Source organism: Diabrotica virgifera, chromosome 3 (assembly GCF_917563875.1).
Source record: "Diabrotica virgifera virgifera chromosome 3, PGI_DIABVI_V3a".
Taxonomy (NCBI): domain Eukaryota; kingdom Metazoa; phylum Arthropoda; class Insecta; order Coleoptera; family Chrysomelidae; genus Diabrotica; species Diabrotica virgifera.
In genome coordinates this window covers 93,094,087-93,120,421 of record NC_065445.1, presented here as the reverse complement: position 1 = coordinate 93,120,421, position 26,335 = coordinate 93,094,087, and the positions used below count along the sequence as shown (strand labels likewise).

Below are 26,335 nucleotides of genomic sequence, written 5' to 3'. Positions count from 1 at the left end.
ATAATAATTTATTTGGAACGGACACAAAAGTTTGGGGAGGTTTAAGGGAACAAACCCCCCATACAATTTTTATGGGGTGCACAAATTTCACTATAATTTTTCGTTAACATGTTCTTTCCATAAGAATGCCACATGTCCATTTTCAACAAAAAATCTCTAATGGTTTTCGATATATTCAAAAAAATCGATTTTCATTTTGTGACTTCAAAGGGCTGTAACTTCTTTTGTGTGCATATTTGTACTAAGGTAAGTTAGGTTCATTCGAACTATTTGTGGTCCCAGAATATGTGGTTTAATTTATGACCTGTATTTTTGTTACACCCTGTATAGTGAATAGAGAACTGCCGTTCTCTGGTAATTTAGAGAAAACTTTTAAATAGAAAGTTAAATTTCGTTAATTTGCTATTGCAAAACAGCCTGCTAAAAGTCCAAAATGGCCGTTTTTTGCAATTGCATTATTTATTGTAAAAATAGCTTTTTTTTATTCTTTAAGGCTTTAAAATGAAGATCTTTCAATTCCAAACATAAAAAAATTTGTTAAGTCCGATTGTTTTGAACATATTCTCGGTTTGTTGGGAGACAATGTTTGTTTGGACTGTTCACAGTAATTTACGTAACGTAAAACTTTATGTTGTTCTGAAGTTATTTCCTTGTGGCATTTTTATGATTAATTATTTATATGGGAAATAAGCCACAATTAAAATGAAAAAAATAATTTTATTAACGTTTCGACGCCCAAATCGTCGAATAAATCAAAAAAATAAATTCAACATTTCAACAACATTCAAAACAACAAACACATTGAGATCTATTCTATCTAAAACTAAACCTAACAATGATCAAGAAAGAACAAAGAATTGCATTTATAAAATACCTTGTGAATGCGAACAATTTTATTTAGGTGAGACATCAAGACCATTAGACGTTAGAATAAGTGAACATCAATCTTATATTAAAAATAGAGAATTTGAGAGATCTCAAATATGTCAACACGCATGGGATAATGAACATAGAGTTCAGTGGAGAGATTCAAGTATAGTCCTGAAAGAATCAGATAGTAAAAAGAGAAAAATCAAAGAAGCGGCTCTAATTATGCTAAATGAAACCAATTGTGTCGCAAATTCCTCGGTAGAATGCAGTAGGATGTGGTTACCCATACTGAAAGAGGAAGTCAATAGAAAGAAAATACCAAGATTAGTAAGTCAATAATATCGAGCTAGTACATATTTTATATTTTAGTATTACTTATATATCTAATATTATTAATATTATTTATAATTTAAACATGTTACAAGTCAGAATTTGGTATTATTATTTGAGAGTAAATTAATGTAAGACCAAATACTTACGATGTCGAGATAGTATCACAGGGTTTTTCCTGGTTTTCCCTTGTGATTTACTATGAAGTCTCTAACTCGAGAATTTTACTGTCGTTGCATTTGGTTGTCTTTTTAAAGACATATCACATGCTATAATTTTTTATGACGGATATTCTTGAGTTGGGGTTAATTTCATGTAATCGAATGAACTATCTTTCAGTAAGTCATCCCAGGAACGCAACTCATAAATATTGGCAATATCATTTTAAAGTCTTCTACTTTAAAATGTATAATATATGTCTGAATTGCCAATATAAATGAGTGAGATTAAATAAATTATTAGAAGAATTTTTTTGCTTAGCAACAACACTTTTATTTATTTTAGTAATATTTTGTATTTTGACAACGGCACCCGATTTGGGCGTCGAAACGTTAATAAAATTATTTTTTTCATTTTAATTGTGGCTTATTTCCCATATAAATAATTAATCGTAAAACTTTATTCCGAATGCACGAAACGTGTCAAACATATTCCCGATATCGAAAAAACAGTAAATATAGCGAATATGCAAAAGTTTTTCTAGAAAATATCTATTTTTTGTTGGGTTTTGTTGTAGTAAGTACAATATTTTATGTAAGTCAATATTCACCTATTAGACAAGGCGAAAACGGCGGGTTCGAAGGAAAAAATATTCCCATAAGATTTTTTTGCATAATCACATTCGTGAGATATCCCAGAATAAGGTTGAAGAAGTCGCCCACGCGAAAAGTGGGCCAATTTTTTTAACAATTTTTTTTTATCAAATTGCAAGAATAAATATTTTTGGCCCGAACAATTTTTTCTTTAATTTTTTGGACCATTCTGGACAAAAAATATCTCTTATAATTTTTCTCTAAAGTTGATCGTTTTCGACTTATAAGCAATTTAAAATTGCAAAAAACGAAAAATGGCGATTTTCAAGGCTTCATAACTAGGTTAAAGTTTTTTTTTTCTTTTTGGCTTGGACTATGGTCATTCAGCCAGTCTCAATCAAAAGTAAATGTATTAAAGATATTGCCAATTAGTGAAACTTGGTTATTATAATATTATTACAATTTTTTACTTCTTATTTACCTACTCATTACAGCTAATGTACATACTATGTTAATAAATATAAATATATTATATTACTTAATGTTTATCAAGAACACATATTGTATACATTTTACAAATAAAAATATTAATCTTAATATTAAAATAAATGCATTCTTTTTTGTATCTTATTTTAGTTTTTTTTTTGTTTTGTTTTTTGTTTTGTTTTTTTTTTGTCACTACGATAGGATGTCAACCCGGTTCATCCCCGCGGAGGTTTAAATCCTCTTAGTGATTTTTTCTTTTAAAAAAGTTATTTTTAAATAACTATTTAAATATTTTTAAATATTTTCTTTTAAAGGTTAAAAGTTATTATTATGAAAGTCAATATATGACTAAATCAAAGTTTAGAGCCCCCCCTACAAGATCCTGAAGAAATTTTTGTCATTATTTTATTACTAAGCTGTTATTTTTAAGTAATAATAATAAGTGCCATGCACGTGTGCGGCATCTGTAAATGCTGAGTGCGAGAGAGAAGCCATTCCAGCAGTCCAATTGTGCATCTTACTCGCACTCACATTTACAACCGCGTCAATACGATTTAACCGCTCATTGTTATTTATTAAAAATAACAGCTTAGTAGTAAATTAATGACACAGATTTCTTCAGCATCATCTAGCGGAGACTTTAAACTTTGATTTAGTCACTTTCTGACTTTCATAATAATAATTTTTAACCGAGTTATTAAGTCTTAAAAATGGCCATTTTCGCGTTTTTCAAATTTTAAATTGCTTATAACTCGAAAAAGATCAACTTTAGAGAAAAATTATAAGAAACCTTTTTTGTCCATAATGGTCCAAAAAATCTAAAAAAAATTAGTCCGGGCCAAAAATATTGATTTTTACAATTTGATTAAAAAAAAATTGTTAAAAAAAATTGGCCCACTTTTCACGTGGGCGACTTCTTGAACCTTATTCTGGAATGTCTCACGAATGTGATTATGCAAAAATATCTCATGGGAATATTTTTCCCAACGAACCCGCCGTTTCCGCCTTGTCTATATATGCATATTACCGAAGCGAAGGCAACACGTACAATCAGAGTAGTTTTCTATAAAAACTTTTTAAAAATGTTTCAGAAAATATTCGTTCGCTTTGTTTGGTTCGTTTTATTATTTTGCCCAAGTAAATGCACCACCTTATGAAACACAAATATATGCAGCATTCAATATTAAACTGGCAAAGTTTTATTTCTTGTTTCACTATTTCATCAAATAGAAAATATAACTACACATACAGGGTGGGGCATTAGTATGACAAAGCCCAATTACTCGTTTGTCGTAAAAGATACGAAACAAAGTTATGTAGGTAAAAGTTGGGACACCAAGACAGGACCATGATTTAATAGCTATTTGTATAACAAGGGAGGAAAGTAATCATTCAAGGGAAAGGTACTTTACTTCCATGTTATACATATGATTTTTCCACCTTTCTCAAATAACAAGTAATATTTTCATTTTTAAATAATTTATTTATGTAACTAACTAACAAAAGTTATTAGAGAACTAAAACTAACAAGTAGATACAGTATAACTGTCAACTGTCAATTATAAGTCAAATTATTAATGTAAACATTGTTAAATGAAAATAACAATTTACTGTTTTTTACCATTTTGCAAAATACAGGATGTTCTATAAATGAACGTTAAAATGTATAGATACTTACGTAATAGATAATAGAATATTGTATAGGGCGTCAATAAGTTATTTTATCAATGACATACGATGACGTCACTTTTACTTTTACTCCCTAGTGAGCAAAAGTACGACTTTGGTCCCTACAATCAGGTCAGGAAAAGTATACTTTCGGTAGAGGTAGGTGGAAAAATATTTTTAAATATACAGGGCCACCTGTATTGACAGGGTGACACAAACTTATGTTTTTTAAATTGAACACCCTATATATTTTTACATTTTTTGGATTTTCCTAAATGTTTTATTTCTTAAAATATAGGGTTTTGTAATATTATACGAGGTAGTTTTACAGGTACACACCCTGTAGAATTGTAGTGATTTGACGCCAAAATTATTTCTATTTCTACCTATTCAAACGATTTTTAATATAGTCTACTATTGTTAAACATGTATACATTTTAGTATACAGGTTTGGTCGAAACTCGGAATGAGTATTTTCTGAGTTTTCTTAAATGGAACACAGTGTATTTTAGTAGTGTAGTGAAATGATATTTTATGATACTTTTTTATTTCTTAAGCATCCCATAAAATTGAGCGAAATTTTATTAGGTTGCCGTGAGAACATGTAGCCAAAATTTTTTTTTTGAAAAAAGATACATAATATAGACTGATCCCTAATTTATTAATATTGGATGAGATATCCAAATTCCTACGTAGTTAAGATTGTTGGTGCCTAAAATATTAATAAAAACATACAATATTCTACCTAGTTGGCTATGACACTAAATTTGCTTAAATATTTGACATTGAACTATTTTTATAGTTTCAGTTGCTTTGTTACTATTACTTATATGAATTTTTCTAATGAAGAACTGATTGATATGGTTTTTGTGCTAGTGGAGTATAACAAAAATGTACTACTAGCAATAAGAATTTTTCATCAGCAATTCCCCGATTGACGACAGCCAAGAAGAGAAAGTGTTGAAAATATACTAGAATGGTTTCAACGGACTGGACACTTAGATGACGATAAATTTGATCGAAGAAAAACTATTGTAAATAGAAAAAAGAAATTAATGTAATCCTTAGTGTCACTGAGGATACGCATTTTAGTTCGACCCTTCTTATAATCTAAGTATTTAGTCTGTTGAAACCGTTTTAGTATACTTTCAAAAGTTTTTCTTCTTGGTTGTCATCTAGCAGGGAATGGCTGATAATAAATTTTTATTGCTAGCAGCTCATTTGTTATACTCTCCTAGCATAGGAGATAAAAACAATTTTAATCAGTTCCTCATTAGAAAAATTGATAATAGTAATGATAACAAACCAACTGTAACTATAAAAATAGTATAATGTCAAATTTTTAAGCAAATTTTGTGTAATAGCCAACTAGGGAGAATATTGTTTGTTTTATTAATATTTTACGCACCAACAATCTTAACTACGAATGTATTTGGATATCTCATCCAATTTAATAAATTAAGGATCAGTCTAGATTAATCTGTATTTTTCTTAGAAAAATTATTTTGATTGAATATTTTCACGGCCACCTAATAAAATTTCACGTAAGTTTTGTTGCAATTAATGTTGGCTTAAAGAATCACGAATAACTCACAAATTAAAGCACTTAGGTTTGGAAAATGGTTAAGAAATAAAAAAGTAGAATAAAATATTATTTCATTATAATATTAATATACAGGGTGTTCCATTTAGGAAAACTCAGAAAGTAGTCATTCCGACTTTCGACCAACCCTGTATACTAAAACTAAGCATTTCGCTATACTATTAATGTTTAATAATAGTAGAATATATTAACAATCGTTTGAATATAAAGAGAAATTTTGATGTCAAATCAAACCAATGCTAAAGGGAGTGGATATTGTTACTAAATTAACAAAAAAACGTAATTATTTAAACTACCTCGTATAATATTACAAAATCCTATATTTTAATATTAACAACATCGAGGATAATCCGAAAATATAAAAATATACAGGGTGTTCTATTTCAAAAAAACATAAGTTTATGTCACCCTGTGAATACGGGTGGCCCTGTAGATTCTAAAATATTTTTAAATTATGGTACTATCTGTGCCCCAACTTTTACCTTAATAAGTTTTTTTCGTATGTCTTACGACAAACGAGTAATTGGACGTTGTCAGACTAATGCCTCACCTTGTAGTTTCAAAAGTTATGCTATAGATCATTTATAAACAAATATAACTTTGACAGACATTTTTGTTTTAAAAGAGATATTGTTTTTTTAATAAATAAAATATTTAAAACTAAAAATATTATTCCTAATTATAATTAATGTATTTAACAATTTTAATTAGCGAAGTTAGCGAAATTAGCGAAGACGAAGATGACACTTATAAATGCCGTTGAAAAATTAGATAAAGAAGCGAAGAGAATCGGGCTACAGATAAACCAGCACAAAACAAAATATATGACGATAGGGAAGGACAACACAACAAATCAGAAACATCTAATAAGACAGAACCATAAATTTTTAACTGTATCCACCTTTAGCTACTTGGGAGCAACAATAGGGAAAACCGGAAAAGAGAGAACAGAGGAAAGAATTCTGAAAGGCAAAAAAACATATGGAATGAACAGAAATCTGCTGAGAAGCAAGACCCTAAGTAAGAGAACCAAGATGAACCTATATAAGACCTTAATTAGACCGGTTGTTACATATGGGATGGAAACAACAACGATTAATAAGAAAAAAGAAGATAGTCTTCTGAAATTTGAAAGAAAAATAATGAGAATAATACTGTGCCACAATGTGACAATAGAAGGAGAAATACGAATGAAAACAAATGCTGAAATTGAAGAAGAATTAAAGAGAGAAAATATAGTCAGATACATAAAATCGCTCCGCTTAGAATGGATAGGACATATACAGAGATGCCCACAATCAAATATGTTGAGAAGGATAACTAACTGGACACCACTATGGCCCAGGTACAGAGGAAGACCCAGAAGAAGATGGCTGGATGATGTAGAAGACATAAGAGCAATGCATGTGAAAAACTATAGAGTTCAGTGCAAGGACAGGAAGAAATGGACAAGAGTCACGAGAACAGCAAAGACTCACAGCAAGCTATAAAATGATGGAGGAGTAATCCACCTCACCCAAAAATAGGATTTTAAACGCCATGGCGTCAGCTGTAATCCCTAGTAGCCCAGTAAATGAACGGGAAATTCGGCGATACCGTGTAATTTTCAGGGGCAACTCAGAATTGCATGAAAATTTGGATTTAGGTTCTACTTACCCTCCACTTCAAAGTTGAAATTGTGCCGTTGGTTGCTTTTACTTGGGGGGTGACAGTCACCCCTTCTCGTGGATGAAAAAACATACGTTCAAGATAAGACCGGAAATGGATAAATTGACTGATTCTAAGCAACTCTTGTTCTATAGGGTTTTTTACGTAAGTCAATATTTTTCGAGTTATTGGACATTGAAAATGTTGATTTTTCGACAAAAAAAAACTACGTTTTCAGACGGTTTTTCGCAAATAACTCAAAAAGTAAATGTTTTATCGAAAAAAATATCCTTAGCAAAAGTGTAGCTTATAAAAAACCCAAAAAAATGGTATATAAGTAAAGTCTATCAATCAAATAAAAACAAAGTTGTAGCTCATGAAAAATACGTTGTTATTCGTCTAATTCCAAAATCGAATATTTCAAGGTGAAATCACCGAGAAATTAAGCACTTTTCGTGAAAAACCCATTTAAACTTTTTAAAAGTGTTTATAAAAAGATTTGTTTTAATTTTTAACAAAAGTTTTAGCATTAAAAATAAGCGAGTTACGCTCAAAATAAAGTTGGCCCTCTTTTTTTTTTGTAAAAAATCATGAAAATTTCGCCGTGTTTAGCTCCCCAAATGAAATTAATCGCCACCGTTTTACAAACAATTTACTTACCTATCTATTTTTTATATGATCTATCAGTCTCACCGGTTTAAAGTGTTTATTTTTGAAAGGATTATAATTGAGAAAGGTTGAATGGGTCACTAATCACGAGTGTATGCAAATTTTGAACAGCCATGTCTTAACCAATTTTTGTCTTACGGAGAAACAAAATAAACTAACATATTTATAATAGCAAAACCTACATTTTTTATTCTTTAAGATTTTTCTTATCACTAGTACTTTTTAAATTATTTTGAAAAAATGAAATTTTTCAAAAATTTTTAGAAATTTTTTTTTAATGTAAAACCAAATGTTTTCAACAATAAGCACTTCAAACCAATCAAACTTACAGATCATAATAAACAATACACATACAGCTAAAATAGATGGTAAAGCCAAATGATTAATTTCATTTAGGGTGCTAAATAGAGGGAGGTTTTCACGATTTTTTTTACCAAAAAAAAGGAGCCAACTTTTTTTTCCGTGTAACTCGTTTATTTTTGATGCTGTAAACTTTTTTAAAAAACAAATAATAAGCTTCTTTTCGATACTTTAAAAATGTTAATAAGGTTTTCCCGAAAACGGCTTCTTTCTTCGGTGATATCGCGTTGAATTATTCGATTTGGAATTAGACGAATAAGAACGTATATTTCATGAGCTACAACTTTGCTTCTACTCAATTTGTAGACTGGTACACCATTATTTTCGTTTTTTTATAGGCTACACTTTCGCTAAAAATATTATTTTCGATAAAATATTTACTTTTTGAGTTATTTGGGAAAAATGGTCTGAAAACGTAGTTTTTCTGTCGAAAAATCAACATTTTAAATCGTGAATAACTCGAAAAGTATTGACTTACGTAAAAAACCCTTAAGGCGTAAAACGCCTTATTTTAAACAGGCGTTTTTCACCCCCCGAGAAGGGGTAAATGTCACCCCCCAAGTAAAAGCAACCAACGGCACAAATTCAACTTTGAAGTGGAGGGTAAGTAGAACCTAAATCCAAATTTTCATGCAATTCGAAGTTGCCCCTGGAAATTACACTCCAAAACGGTCATTTATTGGGCTATAGGGATTGTAATGCTGAATGAATGAATGAATTTAACAATTTTAATATCGCGCATTTGCATTTCCACCACGGGAATCTAAGCAAGTCTGGATTCGAGCTGTGTTTCGGACTAAATACTGCTAACAAGTCAAACAATCATTTCCTGTGGCAGATTCTCCCATTCTTCTCTATAGGCAATTGTAAATTCATGATGGATTCTAGGATAATTTTTTCGGGCATAAACAGCTATGGAGAGCACATCCCGTACATGTCCAATGGGGTTTATGTCTGAAAATAACGCAGGCCTCTCCAAACGACGAATATCTTCTGTCTCAAGGTAGTCATTAAAAGTTTGAGTCCTATGAGGGCGGGCGTTATCATCCACAAATTTAAAATTTTCACCCACTGGTCCCTGCCATAATCTCTAATTATGTTCTAAAGTGTAATGTACCTTTATACTGTTAGAGTTCCGTCTATATCCTCCAATTCCGTGCGTCCACCCACCATAAGAACAGAAACATACGAGCCACTCTGCAGCGCCACTGAGTGTATCCACAAAGTGGCTTAACCCTTAACTACAGAGATCCGGTATTTTTTACCGGCAGGAATTCCCAAAATGTGGATTTCGTGGTAACCTCACCACTTAAAAGTTCATGTGTCTCTGTACCTCTCGGGCAGTTTGTATAACAATGCTAGTCAAAGCGTGTAGTGTGTATTGTCAATATTTTCTTTTCTAGCACACATCAAAAATCTTAACCCGTAAAAATTACCGGATGTCTGTTTTAAGTAATTATTTTTATATGAGTACTATATTTGTAAATCTGAAATGTTTATATTATTTTTTTGTGTTTTTTGGAAAAAAGTAAAGAAATGGACTGTGGGAGTCATCCTGGACCTTCAAGGTTAAATTCGAAGATAAAAATTTTGAGGCCACTTTGCAAAAATGGAATTGCCATTTAATTCTGTGATCATTTTTTCCCTTGCAGATTTTTTCTCATGGATGTAAAAATTTTCGTAAATGCTATTTTATGTTTCCTTTGTCATTCTATGTTACGTTTATTTGTTAAAAAAAGTCTAAATTTTTGTCCACAGCATTTATGGCCGTTTGTTTCAATAGACCAAAAATGTCACCAAAATTCTCGTTTAACAGATTATTCTTTAAAAATCTTGTATTATATTATTAAAATCACTCATTTTCCCATTTTTTCCATATATAGAATATAGAGTCTCCAGAAAAACACATAATGCATATTTTTTTGTTTTTTATTATTAACTTTATATTTTGACTCTATTTTATAATGACCGGTAAAAAATACCGGGGATCTGTAATTACGTGGTAAGTTTGGGATGTCTGTAGTTAAGGGTTAAACAGGCGATTTTGTAAGGGATGCCACAGTGGCGATTATCGGCGACAGACACTGTCGCCAGCCACTGTCGCCGATCCTCGTCACTGTGGCGTCCATTACAAAATCTCCTGTTTAAGCCACTTTGTGGATCCACTCAGTAGCGCTGCAGAGTGTCTCGTCTGTTTCGTTTCTTATACGTGCCCAAAACATAACACTGCCACTAGCGAAAGGAAGTATGGAACGGGCATGTGCTAGTTGTACAGCTCTTGTTGGCTCTTGTCAAACACGAATTTGCCGGTTATCACTATTTAAACAGGCCTCGTCTGAAAAAAGCACAAAATTCAAAAACTGTTGAGGGAGCTGTATGTGTTCTTGAGGCTACTGGAGGTGGTGTAAAACATGTCTAGATTTTAGCTGAGGAACTCTTATTGGCCCACGACTCTTCAAACCTGCTTCTAAAATTATTCTTGCTACTGTTGCCAACGCGACTCTAGACTGCTGCAGCATGCCAAATCTCTTTGAATGACTGGTACAGATATAGAAGAACTTCTCCGAATGGACATTCTGATTGATATATCTATCCTGTTGCTCATTGACATCTCGGGGTCTACCATAGCGAGCTCTATTCTGTATGAATAGTCTGTATAGAATGGGTCTTCAGAGACCTATTCCATATCCATGAGACATCACTCTGAGAAATACCCACTCTTTCCGCTCTGAATCTCCGTGAATGGCTTTTTTCAACTAGATCGATTTATTATAAATGACTTTTCATGATAAATGACCTTTTCAAAAATTTTACCAAAATAAATTTTTCAAATATTTATACCTCTCAGCAAAATCAGATGAATTAAATTGGCATTTAACACGTTCAGTGCTGATGACGCACCGGTGCATCAAGCTGTTTTCGGTGCTTCATATACCTTATTGAATATAATGTTTAGTTGTATGCTAGCACTTTTAGTGTGAGTATCGTAGCAGTGATAGCACTTGTGGTAAGGTACGTCTCAAAAAATAATCTGAGATTTAAAATTACGTTTTTGTTTATATAATATACAGGAATGCCTTAACTTTTTCCCTTTTACGTTCATAAATTTTATTTAATCCTCTGAGAGCTGGTTTCACCAATGACGAATAGTAGTTTATTCGATGAATAAAGTTATTCGACCAATAAAACTGAAACATTTACCTTTCACCAACATCAAATTAAGACTAAGGTATTTTATTTATTTATCAAATAAATATTTACTTGTTTTCAGGCAATACCTGAAAAATAAAAGACACAAATACGGTATAAAGGTATATATGCTTACAGAATCACAAGGTCTTATTATGAATTTACTGGTATATACATGACAATCAGATGAGTTTAGAGGTACTGGACATACTGAAAAGTTGTTATGCACGTAATGAGCAATTACCTTAATTCAGGGCATGCCGTGTTCATGGATAATTTCTACAATAGTTTTGGTTTAGCAAAGCGACTACTGAAAGCACATACTTACTGCACTGGTACCCTAAACTAAGGATAGGAAGAAAGGAAAATCCCAAAGATATCGAATCTGCAACATTGGACAAAGGTAATACAACAGCTGCCTACAAGGATGTGTAATGATCGGTTAATGAAGGGATATGACGAATGTGTCATATATATATCGACAGAAGTTGAAAACAACATTATTGACGTAGAAAACAGAAAAGGAGTATCAAAGAAAATGCCTTTACTTATCTCAGAGTACAATCGACATATGAGCGGTATATACCGTATGGACCAAATGGTAGCATATTACCCGAGTGTCCGAAAAACACTTAGATGGTATAAAAAATTAGACCTGCATATAATACAGCTCCTAATGTACAATTCTTTTATTTTGTATAATAAACATTCCCAAAAACGACGGTCCTATTATGATTATCGTATGTCAGTTCTCGAAAAACTTCTTCCTGAAGGGTGTACCTACTACTAAATCTAATATTGTAAAAAAATCTACACAGCACCTCATAGAAAAAATTGAAACAAGGAATACAAATGGAAGAATTATGCGAAAACGATGCAAAATTTGTTGGATGAAAAAAATAAGGAAAAACTCTGCTTACCATAGTATTCAATGTGCTGATCAGTCAGGTTTATGTGTTGGGAAGTGTTTCGAAGAAGACCACAAGAATTAATATTTTTGTACAAAATAATTTTTTATTTATGTATTTTATAAATATGTTTTAAGTTTTTCTTTTTATGTTCATCAATTTTATTTAAATAAATTTTATGTAATCCTCTTAGTTTTTTATATTACGATCAACTATACAATATGTATATGCAATAATAAACTATTATTATCTATGACGCACCGCAATCATAAACTATTATTATCTGTCGTGCTGATGACGCACCGGTGCGTCACACAAAAATTCACATTAACAACAATGCAGAGCAAAAACTTCAAAAATATATATCAGGCCGGTAGGAAAGTTACTAATATTATAATAGCACTGAACGTGTTAAATAAAATAAAAACCAAAATTGGAGGATTTTTGAAATTCTTTGAAAAAAGCCTTTTGAAACTAGATGAAATGAAAAAAAAACTTTGTACTCCTTAGACATTTTTAACGTGTTAATATTATTTTCTAGTTTCTCAAGAGATATCTGTATTTTACTTACCAAATTCAGCACGGCGCATGCTGATATTAAAGTAACCGATACCAAGAAAATTGAAAGCCTGAGACATCGACTTTCTGCTACAATCTGCCCTGGAGGTGAACATGTCCCCGGTTCATCTATGGGAGTATCTGAAGGTGGCCGAGGACCACAGCATCCATCCAACCAACACAAGTAGACGAATATCAAAAGAACCACCAGCGTAGGTCCAAGTGTTCCAAATAGAACGATACCTCTAGAAAAGATTAAGGTATATATTGAAAAATGTATTTGTTTATTTTATATACGTTTCAAAACTGTGTTTTGAAAAAACTAGTCGCTATTGAAACAATGCCGTAACCGAGTCTGAGTTACTTTTTATCATCCCATTATGTCCCTCTCTCTCCCTTTCTTTCTCTTTCTTCCCTACCAAAATAGTTTTTCTTTCAAGAGATTGCAAGTAGAAGTCAGCCAATCATCCGGCATTTCTTCAGTTTCATAGACTGTATTAATTAGTTTAGTACGCACACGTATATTTATTGTATTTGTTTAACAACTTTAAAATAGTCTGGACGAGAAACCTTTCCAGTTTTCATATTCTTGAGAGCATATTGGCAAAGGAAAATAAAAAGATAAGGTGCCTAAGACCACTGATGAAATTCAAATATGTAACGAGAAAAACAAAGCTAAGGATATACACACACCCAAACTTATAAGGAATCACCATGCATTTCAAAGTAATATTTATTTCTTTTGAAAAAACTTGTTATTGTTGCGAAGAATAAAGGTTTTTATTGAAAATAAACAAATATATAAGAAAATCGGATAGTACAGCTCGGTACGGTATAGGTTATCTGCTTGAGTTGAAAATTGAACGAAAATAAATAAACTAACTTTTGCGTCCAAAAACGAAAATATGCCTCATGTCGGGTTATAGAACTTACAACGAAGAAAGATTATTGGTCTTGTGGAGAAAGTAATGTTCTCAGAGGGGAAAAGCTGTAGAGCTAGGCGTAATTACAGGGCGTTCTGTCCAAAACCTATGCTAGGTAACAGGAACTAGGAAAGCTCAAAATTAAAGCAAGGGAAAGTCCTCAAAAGTAATAACGGCTCTCCACGATCGTTTAATTGTCCAATCAGATGGAAGACACCCAACCATTTCTCACCTGCAGCTCCAAAGGCAGCTTTTGGAAGCTATAGGTGTAACTGTTTCAGTGGAAACGACAAGAAGAAGAGTTCGTACCAAGAAGTATATAGCAGGAGAGAGTTATGAGTTCCCGAGTTATCCAGACAGCACAAGATTGATCGCCTAAGTTGGTGTCTTCACCACCAAAACTGGATCATTGGGAATTGACAAAATGTGCTGCTTTTAAAAAAAGTCAGGATTTGTGTAAAATCAGATGACCCACGAAATCGTGTACTTGGAGGTCGAGGAAGACAAGCAAGAACGAAAACTGTCAGATCTGTTCACAAATTTACAAGGGGAAGTATAATGTTCTGGAGAGGAATTGTGATCCGTAAAAAAACTCCTTTAATTTTCATCCAATCAACTTTAACTGCTCACAGGTATGCTGATAACCTGTAGTCAGGCTCTGGAGAGGTGCAACAGGAGAAAATTTAATTTTATTGCATGTCAATGGACCTCTACATACCATTAGAGTGACTACAGACATCATTGAAGCAGAAGGTATCCCTTGTTTGGAGTGGCCTGCTTGCTCACCCGAGCTTAATCCTATAGAGTATTTGTGGGATATGTTTAAAAGAAAAATTAGAGCTCGCCGGGATAATTCACAAAACACCGCACGGCTAGTGCAAGCTGCTCTTGAAGAATGGAGCAACCTACCACAACAAAATGTTGATAATTTGATTAGGAGCGTACCCACGCAAACTAAAGCTTGCATAAGGACTAGAGGTGATAACACTGACCACCACAAACCACAAAAAAAATAAATAAAAACAATTTAAACATCATTCGTTTTACATTGAAATTTTGTATGCTATTGACTTTAAAACAACTACTTTCAATTTGTTTGTTAAATACTTTATTGTTTTATTTAATTGTTATGTATTTGTTATTAAATTGCTTTAAAATAAATATTGTTTGACTTCGTGTGTTCGTTTTTTTAAATTCGCGCGAAATAATAAGAAATATCAGATGATTCCATATAAGTTTTGGAGTATACATAGTGTGACCAACTCCAATTGAGTCGAATCCGGGACAATGCTGAAAAAAATACCTAAAATCCGGGACATTTCAATGAAAATCGGGCCATTTTTTTTTCAGAAAACAATTAAAATGCAGAAACGAAAAAAGTCCACCGTTTTAGTTTTCGTAGAACTATAATACCACGATATAAAACGCATGCGTTTTGGATGTGGTATTAGTATTACACTCTAGAGATAGACGATTTTTTTTCATCCTACCAATTCAGTTTGATGTGAATTTTTAGAAGAATAACGTATTCAAAATTTCAAAATAGAATTTTACCAAAACGTTGAAAATTCGGATGGCCCGGAAGCCTTGTTCGGGACGCCGGGACATGACTTCGTATTTCGGGCCCTGTCCCGGATTTTTCGGGCTAGTTGGTCACACTATGTATACAATGAAGACGTTTGAGTTAGAATAAATTCATTATCTCGAGAATAAGCGAATTTGGAGAGAAATCCTGAGATTTTTACCACCTTTAATTATCTCCTTTAATTCATTTATTTCAAAATACAATTGAGTGCAGTTAAAAAACAGAAAGAAATGTTTATTTGATAAATAACCATTGTTTTTCGCTTAAATTCAATGTTAAAACTGCCACCCATCTGTTTCGTAGCAGTTTTAAAATTGAATTTAAGCGAAAAGCAACGTTTACTTGTTAAATAAACATTATTACCTGTTTATCTGACAGAAGTAAAATGTATTTTAAATCAAATAAATTGCTTATATTCTTTTTGTGTAAATTTATTGTAATAAAATTTTTTTTGTACACCCTGTATACATAATTATGTTAATGTTTATATTACTGAATAGAGAATTAAATAACCTTTCAAATGAGCTACCACACAACCCCTACTCGTATTTAAAAAAATCATCCATTGCGTCATCACACCCAGATGGATGACGTCACTAGTATGATATATATTCCAAAAAGTCATAATTTAAAAATAAAAATAAAAATGGGATGTTTGCAATTGAACAAATGTTTGTAATTTTAGGTATAATAAAAATGTGTAAGGTGTTAAGTTAAGTAATTTATTAGAATATTAACGGTTTATATTCCGAAAGAGGAGTCAAAGAGGCCATGTTTTTGTAATAGAGGATAGCTATCCAAATACCGGACAGGAATTATTTCACCGCTATAAAGTTACGACCCACAAAACGTTTTACGGTTTGCGAATAGTAAATTTCACATTTTGCGAATGTTTTACAAATTCTTCAAATACGTGATATTTGAAAAAGAGGGTATTTTATAGCTCGAGGATAGGAGTTATATAGCGGTTCAACATAAATAAAATGAACAATGTTAAATTAAAAGAAAACAAAAGATATGGTTTATACAATAGCATATTTACATACCAGTTTATATGGGTTGTATGATGTATGATATAGTACAATTATTTTCTTATTTTATAAATAAAAACACCCCTGAACAATCAACCGGGATATTCTGATAACCGATCAGTGGTAGCTAGTAGAAGTAAATGTACCTACCGAATATACGTCATAATAGTACAACACACTTTTACTCTGGGCTAATTAGCAAAATTCATGGAAAAGTTATTTACCAGCAATTTTATTGCTGGAATCGAATTATAAGATCCTATATATTAATAATATAGGTATGCAAAGTCCGCAGATAGTGTGCTACTTTTTTTATAAACAAAATGGCGCCGACAAATCGTATTTTTTTCAATTATTGCTCTATAACTCCCAAGATTTTAACTTTACAACCAAAACACCTTAATAAAAATTCACCGTAATTAAATTCTGCATAGAGATATGTTTTTCACGATTTGCTCCGGCGAAAATTTTCCTCGGAAAATGCGGGTTTTCCTAACAAAAACTCTTATTTTCAAATAAAGTTTTAGGTAAGTAATTATTAATCAATAATTAAATAACTTAGTGACATCAAAGCTTTCTTGGTATAAATTGGAATTCCAGAAGCCGGTGAAAATTAAACGAATATTTTAGCAACAATTCAATTGTTAATTAACAAATTACGATCGTAATAATAACCAAAATAATCATGATACATTGATCAAATTTATACAGATTATAAAGATGAGATGCTTATTTAATATTTTATCGACAAAATATAAATTTTTCTTTTTTTTGCATAATCTTTAAATTTTGAAAAAAAAATAGTTATAATACGTTGGTCTAATTAGTAAAGTACAAAGAAAGGTTATTTACCAGCAATTTCATTGCTGGAATCGAATTATAAGATCCTATATATTATTAATATAGGTATGCAAAGTCCGCATATGGTGTGCTACTTTTTTTATAAACAAAATGACGCCGACAAATCGTATTTTTTTCAATTATTGCTCTATAACTCCGAAGATTTTAACTTTACACCAAAAACACTCAAATAAAAATTCACCCCAATTTAATTCTGCATAGAGGCATGTTTTCCTGATTTGCTCCGACGAAAATTTTCCTCGGAAAATGTGGGTTTTCCCAACAAAATCTCGAATTTTCAAATAAATTTTTTGGGCCCGTAATTATTTATCAATAATTATATAGCTTGGTGAAATAAAAGCTTTCTTGTTATAGATTATAAATTCAGAAGCCGGTGAAAATGAAACGAATATTTTAGCAACAATTCAATTGTTAATTAACAATTTACAGCCGCAATAACAACCAAAATAATCATGAGACATTGATCAAATTTAGAAAGATTATAAAGGTGTGATGCCTATTTAATATTTTGTCGACAAGATATAAATTTTTCATTTTTTTGCATAATCTTTAAATGTTTAAAAAAAATGTTATAAACAAATTAACATTTCTCAGAAATTGTTTATTATATTCTAATTTAAAAAAATACTTAAAATGCGTATTTCATAGGTCTTGAAAATGAATGCTTTAAAAAAAATTTCCAACCATTTGCAAAAAAATTATGAAACAGCAAAGTAAATATACGAAATCTCCGTTATTTATAATTTGTTTTAGTTGTTTCAAAGCTTAAAAGTGAGTCTATGGTACAACCTAATTACTCACAAAGAATGTCAAAAATTAGTGCAATGGTTATATTTTAATCAAAGATTAAAAATACTTTTTTTTTGTAATTTTTAGCGCAAACGTAGGCCTGATACAGAGTCGGAGCTAAAATGTTCACTCGAAGCGACTGACACGCAGCATGCATTATTTATTAAAAGTGTACATCACGCGGCTGGTCGTCGCTCCGAGTGAAAATTTTAGCTACAGTACTGCGTTACTCTACTTTCGCGCGTGTAAATTACAAAAAAATATATTTATAATCTTTAATTAACATATAATCATTAAACTGATAATCGATATTTTTTTGTAAATAATTATCTTGTACTTTAAACTCACTTCTACGCTTTGAAAGAATTAAAAGAAATTATAAACACAGTAGTAATCGTATGTTTACTTTGCTGTTTCATAACTTTATTACAAATGGTTGCAAAAAAGTTTTAAAGCATTCATTTTAAAGATATTTAAAATGTGCATTTTAGCTATTTTTTAAAATTATAATATAATAAAAACTTTCTGAGAAACGTTAATTTGTTTATAACTATTTTTTTTAAAACATTTAAAGATTATGCAAAAAAATAAAAAATTCATATTTTGTTGACAAAATATTAAATAGGCATCTCATCTTTATAAGATTTCAAAGCTTGAACAGTGTATCATAGTTATTTTGGTTATTATTGCGAGCGTAAATTATTAATTAACAATTGAATTGTTGCTAAAATATTCGTTTAATTTTCATCAGCTTCTGGAACTATAATCTAAACCAAAAAGGCTTTTAAGTCACCAAATTATTTAATTATTGGTAGATAATTACTTATCTAAAACTTTATTTGAAAATAAAAGATTTTGTTGGGAAAACCCGCATTTTCCGAGGAAAATTTTTGTCGGAGCAGATTGGGAAAAACGCGTCTCTATGCAGAATTTAATCACGGTGAATTTTTATTTGGGTGTTTTTGTTGTAAAGTTAAAAACACGATTTTAGTGCGCCATTTTGTTTATAAAAAAAGTAGCACACTATCTGAGGACTTTGCATACCTATATTATTAATAAATAGGATCTTATAATTCGATTCCAGCAATAAAATTGCTGGTAAATAACTTTTCCCAAAAATGGCCTATTCTCCGATAATCAGCCCAGACTATTTGTACATGTGTACATACATACGTTATGTACATATATGTGTAAGGTTTTATTTCTTTTTGTGAATAATACAGTAGCTAGTCTAACTATTGCTTGTTTTATTAAAACACCAAACTACGTTATCTGTGCATGCATACACAAATAAGTATGAAATGTATGCAAAATGTAGATATAGGTATACATATTTTCTTATTAACATACATACAACATACTTACTTTTTTTCTGGAAAAATAATCGGTAATCTGAGACTATTCTTTTTGTTACATAAAATATTAGTTACTTGTTGCCCTAAAATATAATAATTAAAAAATTGACATTGGTTTTACCCCCCAGGAAACTTCTTATAATTATAAGACGGTTATTATAATATACAAGCGGTTATGACTTCTATATTAACTGTTTCTAAAAATCTTAAACAGACAACGACGTGGGTGGTGGGTGAGCAATAAGAATATTTACACAAATGAAAAAGTACCTACTTTATGATCGGTAAATGTTTGGCTGAGGGTAGAATTGGTGCCCATAATAATGTAAGTAATAAAGTATTTATTATCGACAGATCCTATAAACCAGAAATCATTCAAAGGCTATAGCGGGATAAGATGGTCAAAATTGCACCAGGCTCGATTCAGTTTTGGGTTTAGCCATTCGAAAATGTATAATTGAAAACTCACTCAGCCAAGTTTTCAAGTCCCTAGGTGCTCCGGGGGGTCCGCTATGGAAAAAAACGTGTTTTTTTGAAAACATTTTTTTTCAGACGCTCCATTGCTGCAAAAAATCTGAAAAAATTAATGAATGCGTATCTTAACAACACAAAGCTGCCTGATTTTTTTCAGATTTTTAGCTTTAAAATTGAGCGCAGGAAAAATTTTTGAAATTTTCAAAAAAAATTTTATGTTATGTTGTAAATTTTTCGCCAACTTTAAAATATTGTTGTTTTGTGTATTTTTTCCCATTCTTTCGAATGGCATAAGCATCATTATCATTTTCGACGTGGAAAATACCTAAAAATTGAAAACACTGTTTTTTTTTGCATTTTCTGAAGTTATTGACTCATAAACTCAACAACATACAGCTAAATTAATCATCATTTACATTTTTATATGTATTGTTACATTTACAATCAAAATCAGCTATTAGAACTTATTTTTTTTCCTACAGCATGCTCAAAAACCCCGTTTATCGGCGTTTTTACTAAAAAGCCTCATAAATCGGTAAAAAAAATAATTCTTTTAACGTTTAAAAAATTAAAATTTTGTTGTTCTCGATAGAATGTAATACAATTAATACTTAAATAAATTATTTTTTTGTTTTGCACGATAATTTGAATTTCATATATAATAATATCTTCCCATTAAGGGTATCCTGCCATAGGATTATAAAAAAATCGATAAATTAATTTTTTTAACGTTTAAAAAATAAAATTTTTGTTGTGTTCGATACAAAAAAACCACTCCTCAAGTACTGCCGTCGAAGTCACTAACTATGTACTTACGTAATAAAAATCGTGTTATTAAACGTTAATGAGAAAAAAATTTTAACGTTTAAAAAATAAAATTTTTGTTGTGTTCGATACAAAAAAAACCACTCCTCAAGTACTGCCGTCGAAGTCACTAACTACTTACGTAATAAAAATCGTGTTATTAAACGTTAATGAGGAATTATTATACAGGGTGTGAGTAAATAAGTATGAAAAATTTTAAGGGCTAATTCTACATGAAAAATTAATGCCAGTTTGCTCTACAAACATATGTCCGCAAATGCTTAGTTTCGGAGATACGGGGTGTTGAAATTTTTATTTCAAACTGCCAATTTATTTATTGCTCTAAGACCAGTTGAGCTATGAAAATGAAATTTGGTGAGTTTTAGGAGATAGTTATTACGAATTTTATGCCATACAATTAAGAATTTTGTATTTATCATTGGCGCGCCTACGGGCAATGGTCTGAATTATTTTAAAGAAAAAAATAGTAGGTCAGATATTTCGAATTAGAAATTATTTTTAAATTCCACGTCTAATTTATGATAAAAAACCTTTCTTTCCTTTTTTTTCATATGATGCACGGTTTTTATGCAGAAAAATAAAACATCTTGGCGCATATTTTTCATTTCTTAATACATCATCAAGAACTATCCAATATAATAATACTAAACTAGAACAATAACAGAAAATATTACTAATACCATTTCAACTAGGTGCAAAGCTGCACGAAATGTTTAAAATGATCTCCTTTACAGGTAACAGAAGAATTTTATATTCATCATTGGCGCGCGTACGGGTAATGGTCTGAATTTTTTGAAGAAAAAAATAGTACGCCACTGAGATATGTCAAACTAAAAATCATTTTTGAATTCCTCGTTCAATTGACGACAAAAAATCTTTCTTGCCTTTTTTTCATATGCGGTGCCGTTTTTATGCAAAAAAAATTAAACTTCTTAACGTTTACAAAGTATTTGAACTAAGTTCATATGGAAACTACCTCAAATACTTGGTAATTAAGATGTTTTAGTTTTTTGTATAAAAACGGCGCCTTGTGTGTAAAAAAGGAAAGAAAGATTTTTTGTCGTCAATTGAACGAGAAATTCAAAAATGATTTTTAGTTTGACATATCTCAGTGGCGTACTATTTTTTTCTTCAAAAAATTCAGACCATTACCCGTACGCGCGACAATGATGAATATAAAATTCTTCTGTTATCTGAAAAGAAGATCATTTTAAACATTTCTTGCAGCTTTGCACCTAGTTGAAATCTTATTAGTAATATTTCTTGTTATTGTTCTAGTTTAGTATTATTATATTGGATAGTTCTTGATGATGTATTAAGAAATGAAAAATACGCGCCAAGATGTTTTATTTTTCTGCATAAAAACGGTGCATCATATGAAAAAAAGGCAAGAAAGGTTTTTTATCATAAATTAGACGTGGAATAGAAAACTAATTTTTAATTCGAAATATCTCAGTGGCGTACTATTTTTTTCTTTAAAATAATTCAGACCATTACCCGTAGGCGCGCCAATGATGAATACAAAATTCTAAATTGTATGTCAAAAAATTCGTAATAACTACTTCCTAAAACTCACTAAATTTCATTTTCATAGCTCAACTGGTCTTAGAGCAATAAATAAATTGGCAGTTTGAAATAAAAATTTCAACACCCCTTATCTCCGAAACTAAGCATTTGCGGACATATGTTTATAGAGCAAACTGGTATTAATTTTTCATGTAGAATTAGCCCTTAAAATTTTTCATACTAATTTACTAACACCCTGTATAAATAAATTACTAAATTATTTGAATTATTTAATTGCTTAAATAGTGCAACCTAAAGAGTGCAGTGTTTAAAGGGATTAATAAATTAATTATTAAAAAGTTACTACGTACTCATGAAATTACAAAATTCAAATTCAAATTAATATACAGTATGATGCAAAAGAAAGGAATAAATTCGTTATTTATTAAACTGTCGACTTCTAAGGAAAAATCCCGAAAGAGGTCGATTTTTTAATTGTGATTTGTCGGCATATATATCATACTAGTAGTGACGTCATCCATTTGGGCGCGATGACGTAATCGATGAATTTTTTTAATGAGAATTACGGTTATTTGAAAAACCATAGTAGTAAAGAACTTTGGTTTGTATAATGGTTTAAAATTTTATTAAAAAACTTTTAAAAAATTACATCCAAGAACGTCCAGAATGTTTTCGATCTAGTCAAATCATCTTCAGTGACATTCTGTGTAGTAATTGAAACTAGCCCACTAGTTGATATTATATAGTCTTTAAAATTACATAATTTTATTAAAATTATACTTTTGGAATGACAAGTCAAGACGAGTGACACAGACCGAATTCCGTCTTGACCTCGAACTCGTTGTGACAAGTACCCCTTCAGTTTTTCGAGCAGGGAAGCCATGCTGCTTTTGAGCTTTAGTAAAATCCATTTATGTCGACATTGTGCCGCATTTCAAAAGTATAATTTTAATGTTGTTCTGAAGCTATTTCCTTTGGCATTTTTATGATTAACTATTTATATGGGAAATTTTAATAAATAATTATGTAATTTTGAAGACTACATAATAATATATCAACTAGCGGACTATAGTTTCAGTAACTAAACAGAATGTCACTGAAGATGATCTGACTAGATAGAAAATGTTCTGATGTTTTTCTATAATCTATTTGGATGACTTTTTTAAAAGTTTTTTAATAGAATTTTATACCATTATACAAACCGAAGTTTTTTATTTCTGTGTAAGTTTTTTAACTATGGTACACAGCCAATCACTGGGACTTTACTATAATTTGGTTATTCGAAAGGTTATTCAATTCTCTATTCAGTAGTATAAACATTACCATTATTAGAAAGGACTAAGTTTTCAATCTAATAGCACATAAAATAACATCAAAAATATTACTCTACATCCCACCAGATTGAAAACAATGGAAACTTTACCCTTATTATTTATACAGAGTGACCAAATTTTTTTTAAATAAATTAATATCCAAAAAAAATAATGTATGTAATTTATTTAATTCAAAATATATTTTACTTTCAGAAAACGGAAAAGAATGTTTATTCGAAAAATAAACATTGCTTTTCGCTTAAATAACAAGAGGCAGGTGGATGGCAGGAGCTGGCTTGAACATTGAATTTAAGTGAACAGCAATGTTTATATCTCAAACATTTTCTTCTGTTTTCTAACAGCAGTAAAATATGTTTTGAAGTAAATACATTATTTAAATTCTTCTTTTTATGTCAGTTAATTTAATTCAATTTTTTTTTGGTCACCCTGTATAAATAATTGTGTTAGTGCTTATATTAATGAATAGAGAACTGAATATCCTTTGAAATGAGTTGCCACACGACCCATATTCTCATTTAAAAAAATCATCGATTACGTCGTCACACCCAGATGGATGACGTCACTCGTATCACACTCGACCCGTTTCGGTATTTTTCCGAAAGTCGCCAGTTTACGAAATAACGAATTTATTCCTTTCTTTGCACTATGCTGTATATTAATTTGAATTTTGTAATTTCATCATTGTGTAGTAACTTTTTAATAATTAATTTATTAATCCCTTTAAACCCTCTGCACTCTTTAGGTTGCACTATTTAATCAATAAAGTAATTCAAATAATGTAATAATTATTTATTGAAATAATAATTCCTCATTAAAATTTAATAAAAATATTTTTTTATTTATTATTTTTTTATTTTTTAATCAAAACGAAACCGTAGATTTTCTTATTTTATTATTTTAAAAATATTTTTATTACGTAAGTAGTTAGTGGCTTCAACGGCGGGTACTTGAGGACTGGTTTATCCTGAGTTTTTTCCAAAAACGTGGCTAGAAGCGCTTCCTTGCGTACGGCACCAAAGTGCCGAGCTTTTTTAACCTTAGCGCGTTTTGAAAATCACAACCGCAACAAGCATTTTTATAAAGGGGCAACATTTTCTATCGAATACTACAAAAATTTTATTTTTTAAACGTTAAAACGTTAAAAAAATTAATTTATTGATTTTTTTTATAAGCCTATGGCAGGGTACCCTTAGTGGGACGATATTATTATATATGAAATTCAAACAATCGTGCTAAACAAAAAAATAATTTATTTAAGTATTAATTGTATTACATTCTATCGAGAACAACAAAATTTTAATTTTTTAAACGTTAAAAGAATTATTTTTTTTAACGATTTCTGAGGCTATTTAGTAAAAACGCCGAAAAACGGGGTTTTTGAGCATGCTGTAGGAAAAAAATAAGTTCTAATAGCTGATTTTGATTGTAAATGTAACAATACATATAAAAATGTAACTGATGATTAATTTAGCTGTATGTTGTTGAGTTTATGAGTCAAAAACTTCAGAAAATGCCAAAAAACAGTTTTTTCGATTTTTAGGTATTTTCCACGTCGAAAATGATAATGATGCTTATGCCATTCGAAAGAATGGAAAAAAATACACAAAATAACAATATTTTAAAGTTGGCGAAAAATTTATAACATAACCTAAAAAAATTTTGAAAATTTCAAAAAATTTTCCCGCGCTCAATTTTGAAGCTAAAAATCTGAAAAAAAGCAGGTGGCTTTGTGTTATTAAGATACGCATTCATTAATTTTTTCAGATTTGTTGCAGCAATACAGCTTCTGGAAAAAAATGTTTTCAAAAAATCACGTTTTTTTCTATAGCGGACCCCCAGGTGCACCTAGGGACTTAAATATTTGGCTGAGTGAGTTTTCAATTATATATTTTCGAATGGCTAAACCCAAAACTGAATCGAGCCTGGTGCAATTTTGACCATCTTATCCCGCTATAGCCTTTGTAGGAAATTGTACATAAAAAGTTTTTGGTTACTTAAAAAATAGTATATTAAGCGGTACTGTATTACTAAAACGTATTTCTATAAGCGGTTAAATTTATTAAGGACTAAACGGAAACGCTTCGGGACCTCAAAATTCTATTGCTTAAACCGGGATATTCCTACAAGCGGTACTCTAATAAGCGGGTTCGACTGTAGAGAGATATTGAATTGATTTTTGCGGCAGAATTACGAGCTACTTATAAGCTTTCGAATTGATACAGTTTCGATTTTTGAGCTCATCCCCTTATTCCTCAAACAACCCTTTAATTGATTCAACTCAAGGAAAAATGTTGAGAAAAATTAAAGAATATCGTATTGCGGATATAATTCGTATAGAGTCCCTATAAATTCTAAGAATAAACTCTCAAAAAAAAACGCACATTTCGATTATTGAGATACAACCCCTTCGCAAGAAATCCTTCTCATCTTCGCAGCTTAAGAGAGAATTGTACTTAAAATGAATAAAATTAATTATTTTGCGACTGCATATCGTTTACTAATTTATGAGCTAGCAACATATGCGCATTTCGATTATTTAGTTACAATTTCTTTTGTACAGTGCAGTCACTGAAAGTAAAAATCAACCATTA

At 30.7% G+C, this 26,335-nt stretch overlaps 1 protein-coding gene across 2 annotated transcripts in view; it reads right to left on the bottom strand.

Moving 5' to 3' along the window:
- Positions 1-26,335, bottom strand: part of LOC126881922 (adenylate cyclase type 2-like) — an 860,562-nt gene that overhangs the window by 136,330 nt on the left and 697,897 nt on the right. For both annotated transcript variants that reach the window (XM_050646657.1, XM_050646658.1), the window contains one exon: positions 13,054-13,285. In XM_050646657.1, the coding sequence (XP_050502614.1) occupies positions 13,054-13,285 (232 nt within the window). The remainder of the gene's footprint in view (positions 1-13,053; positions 13,286-26,335) is intronic.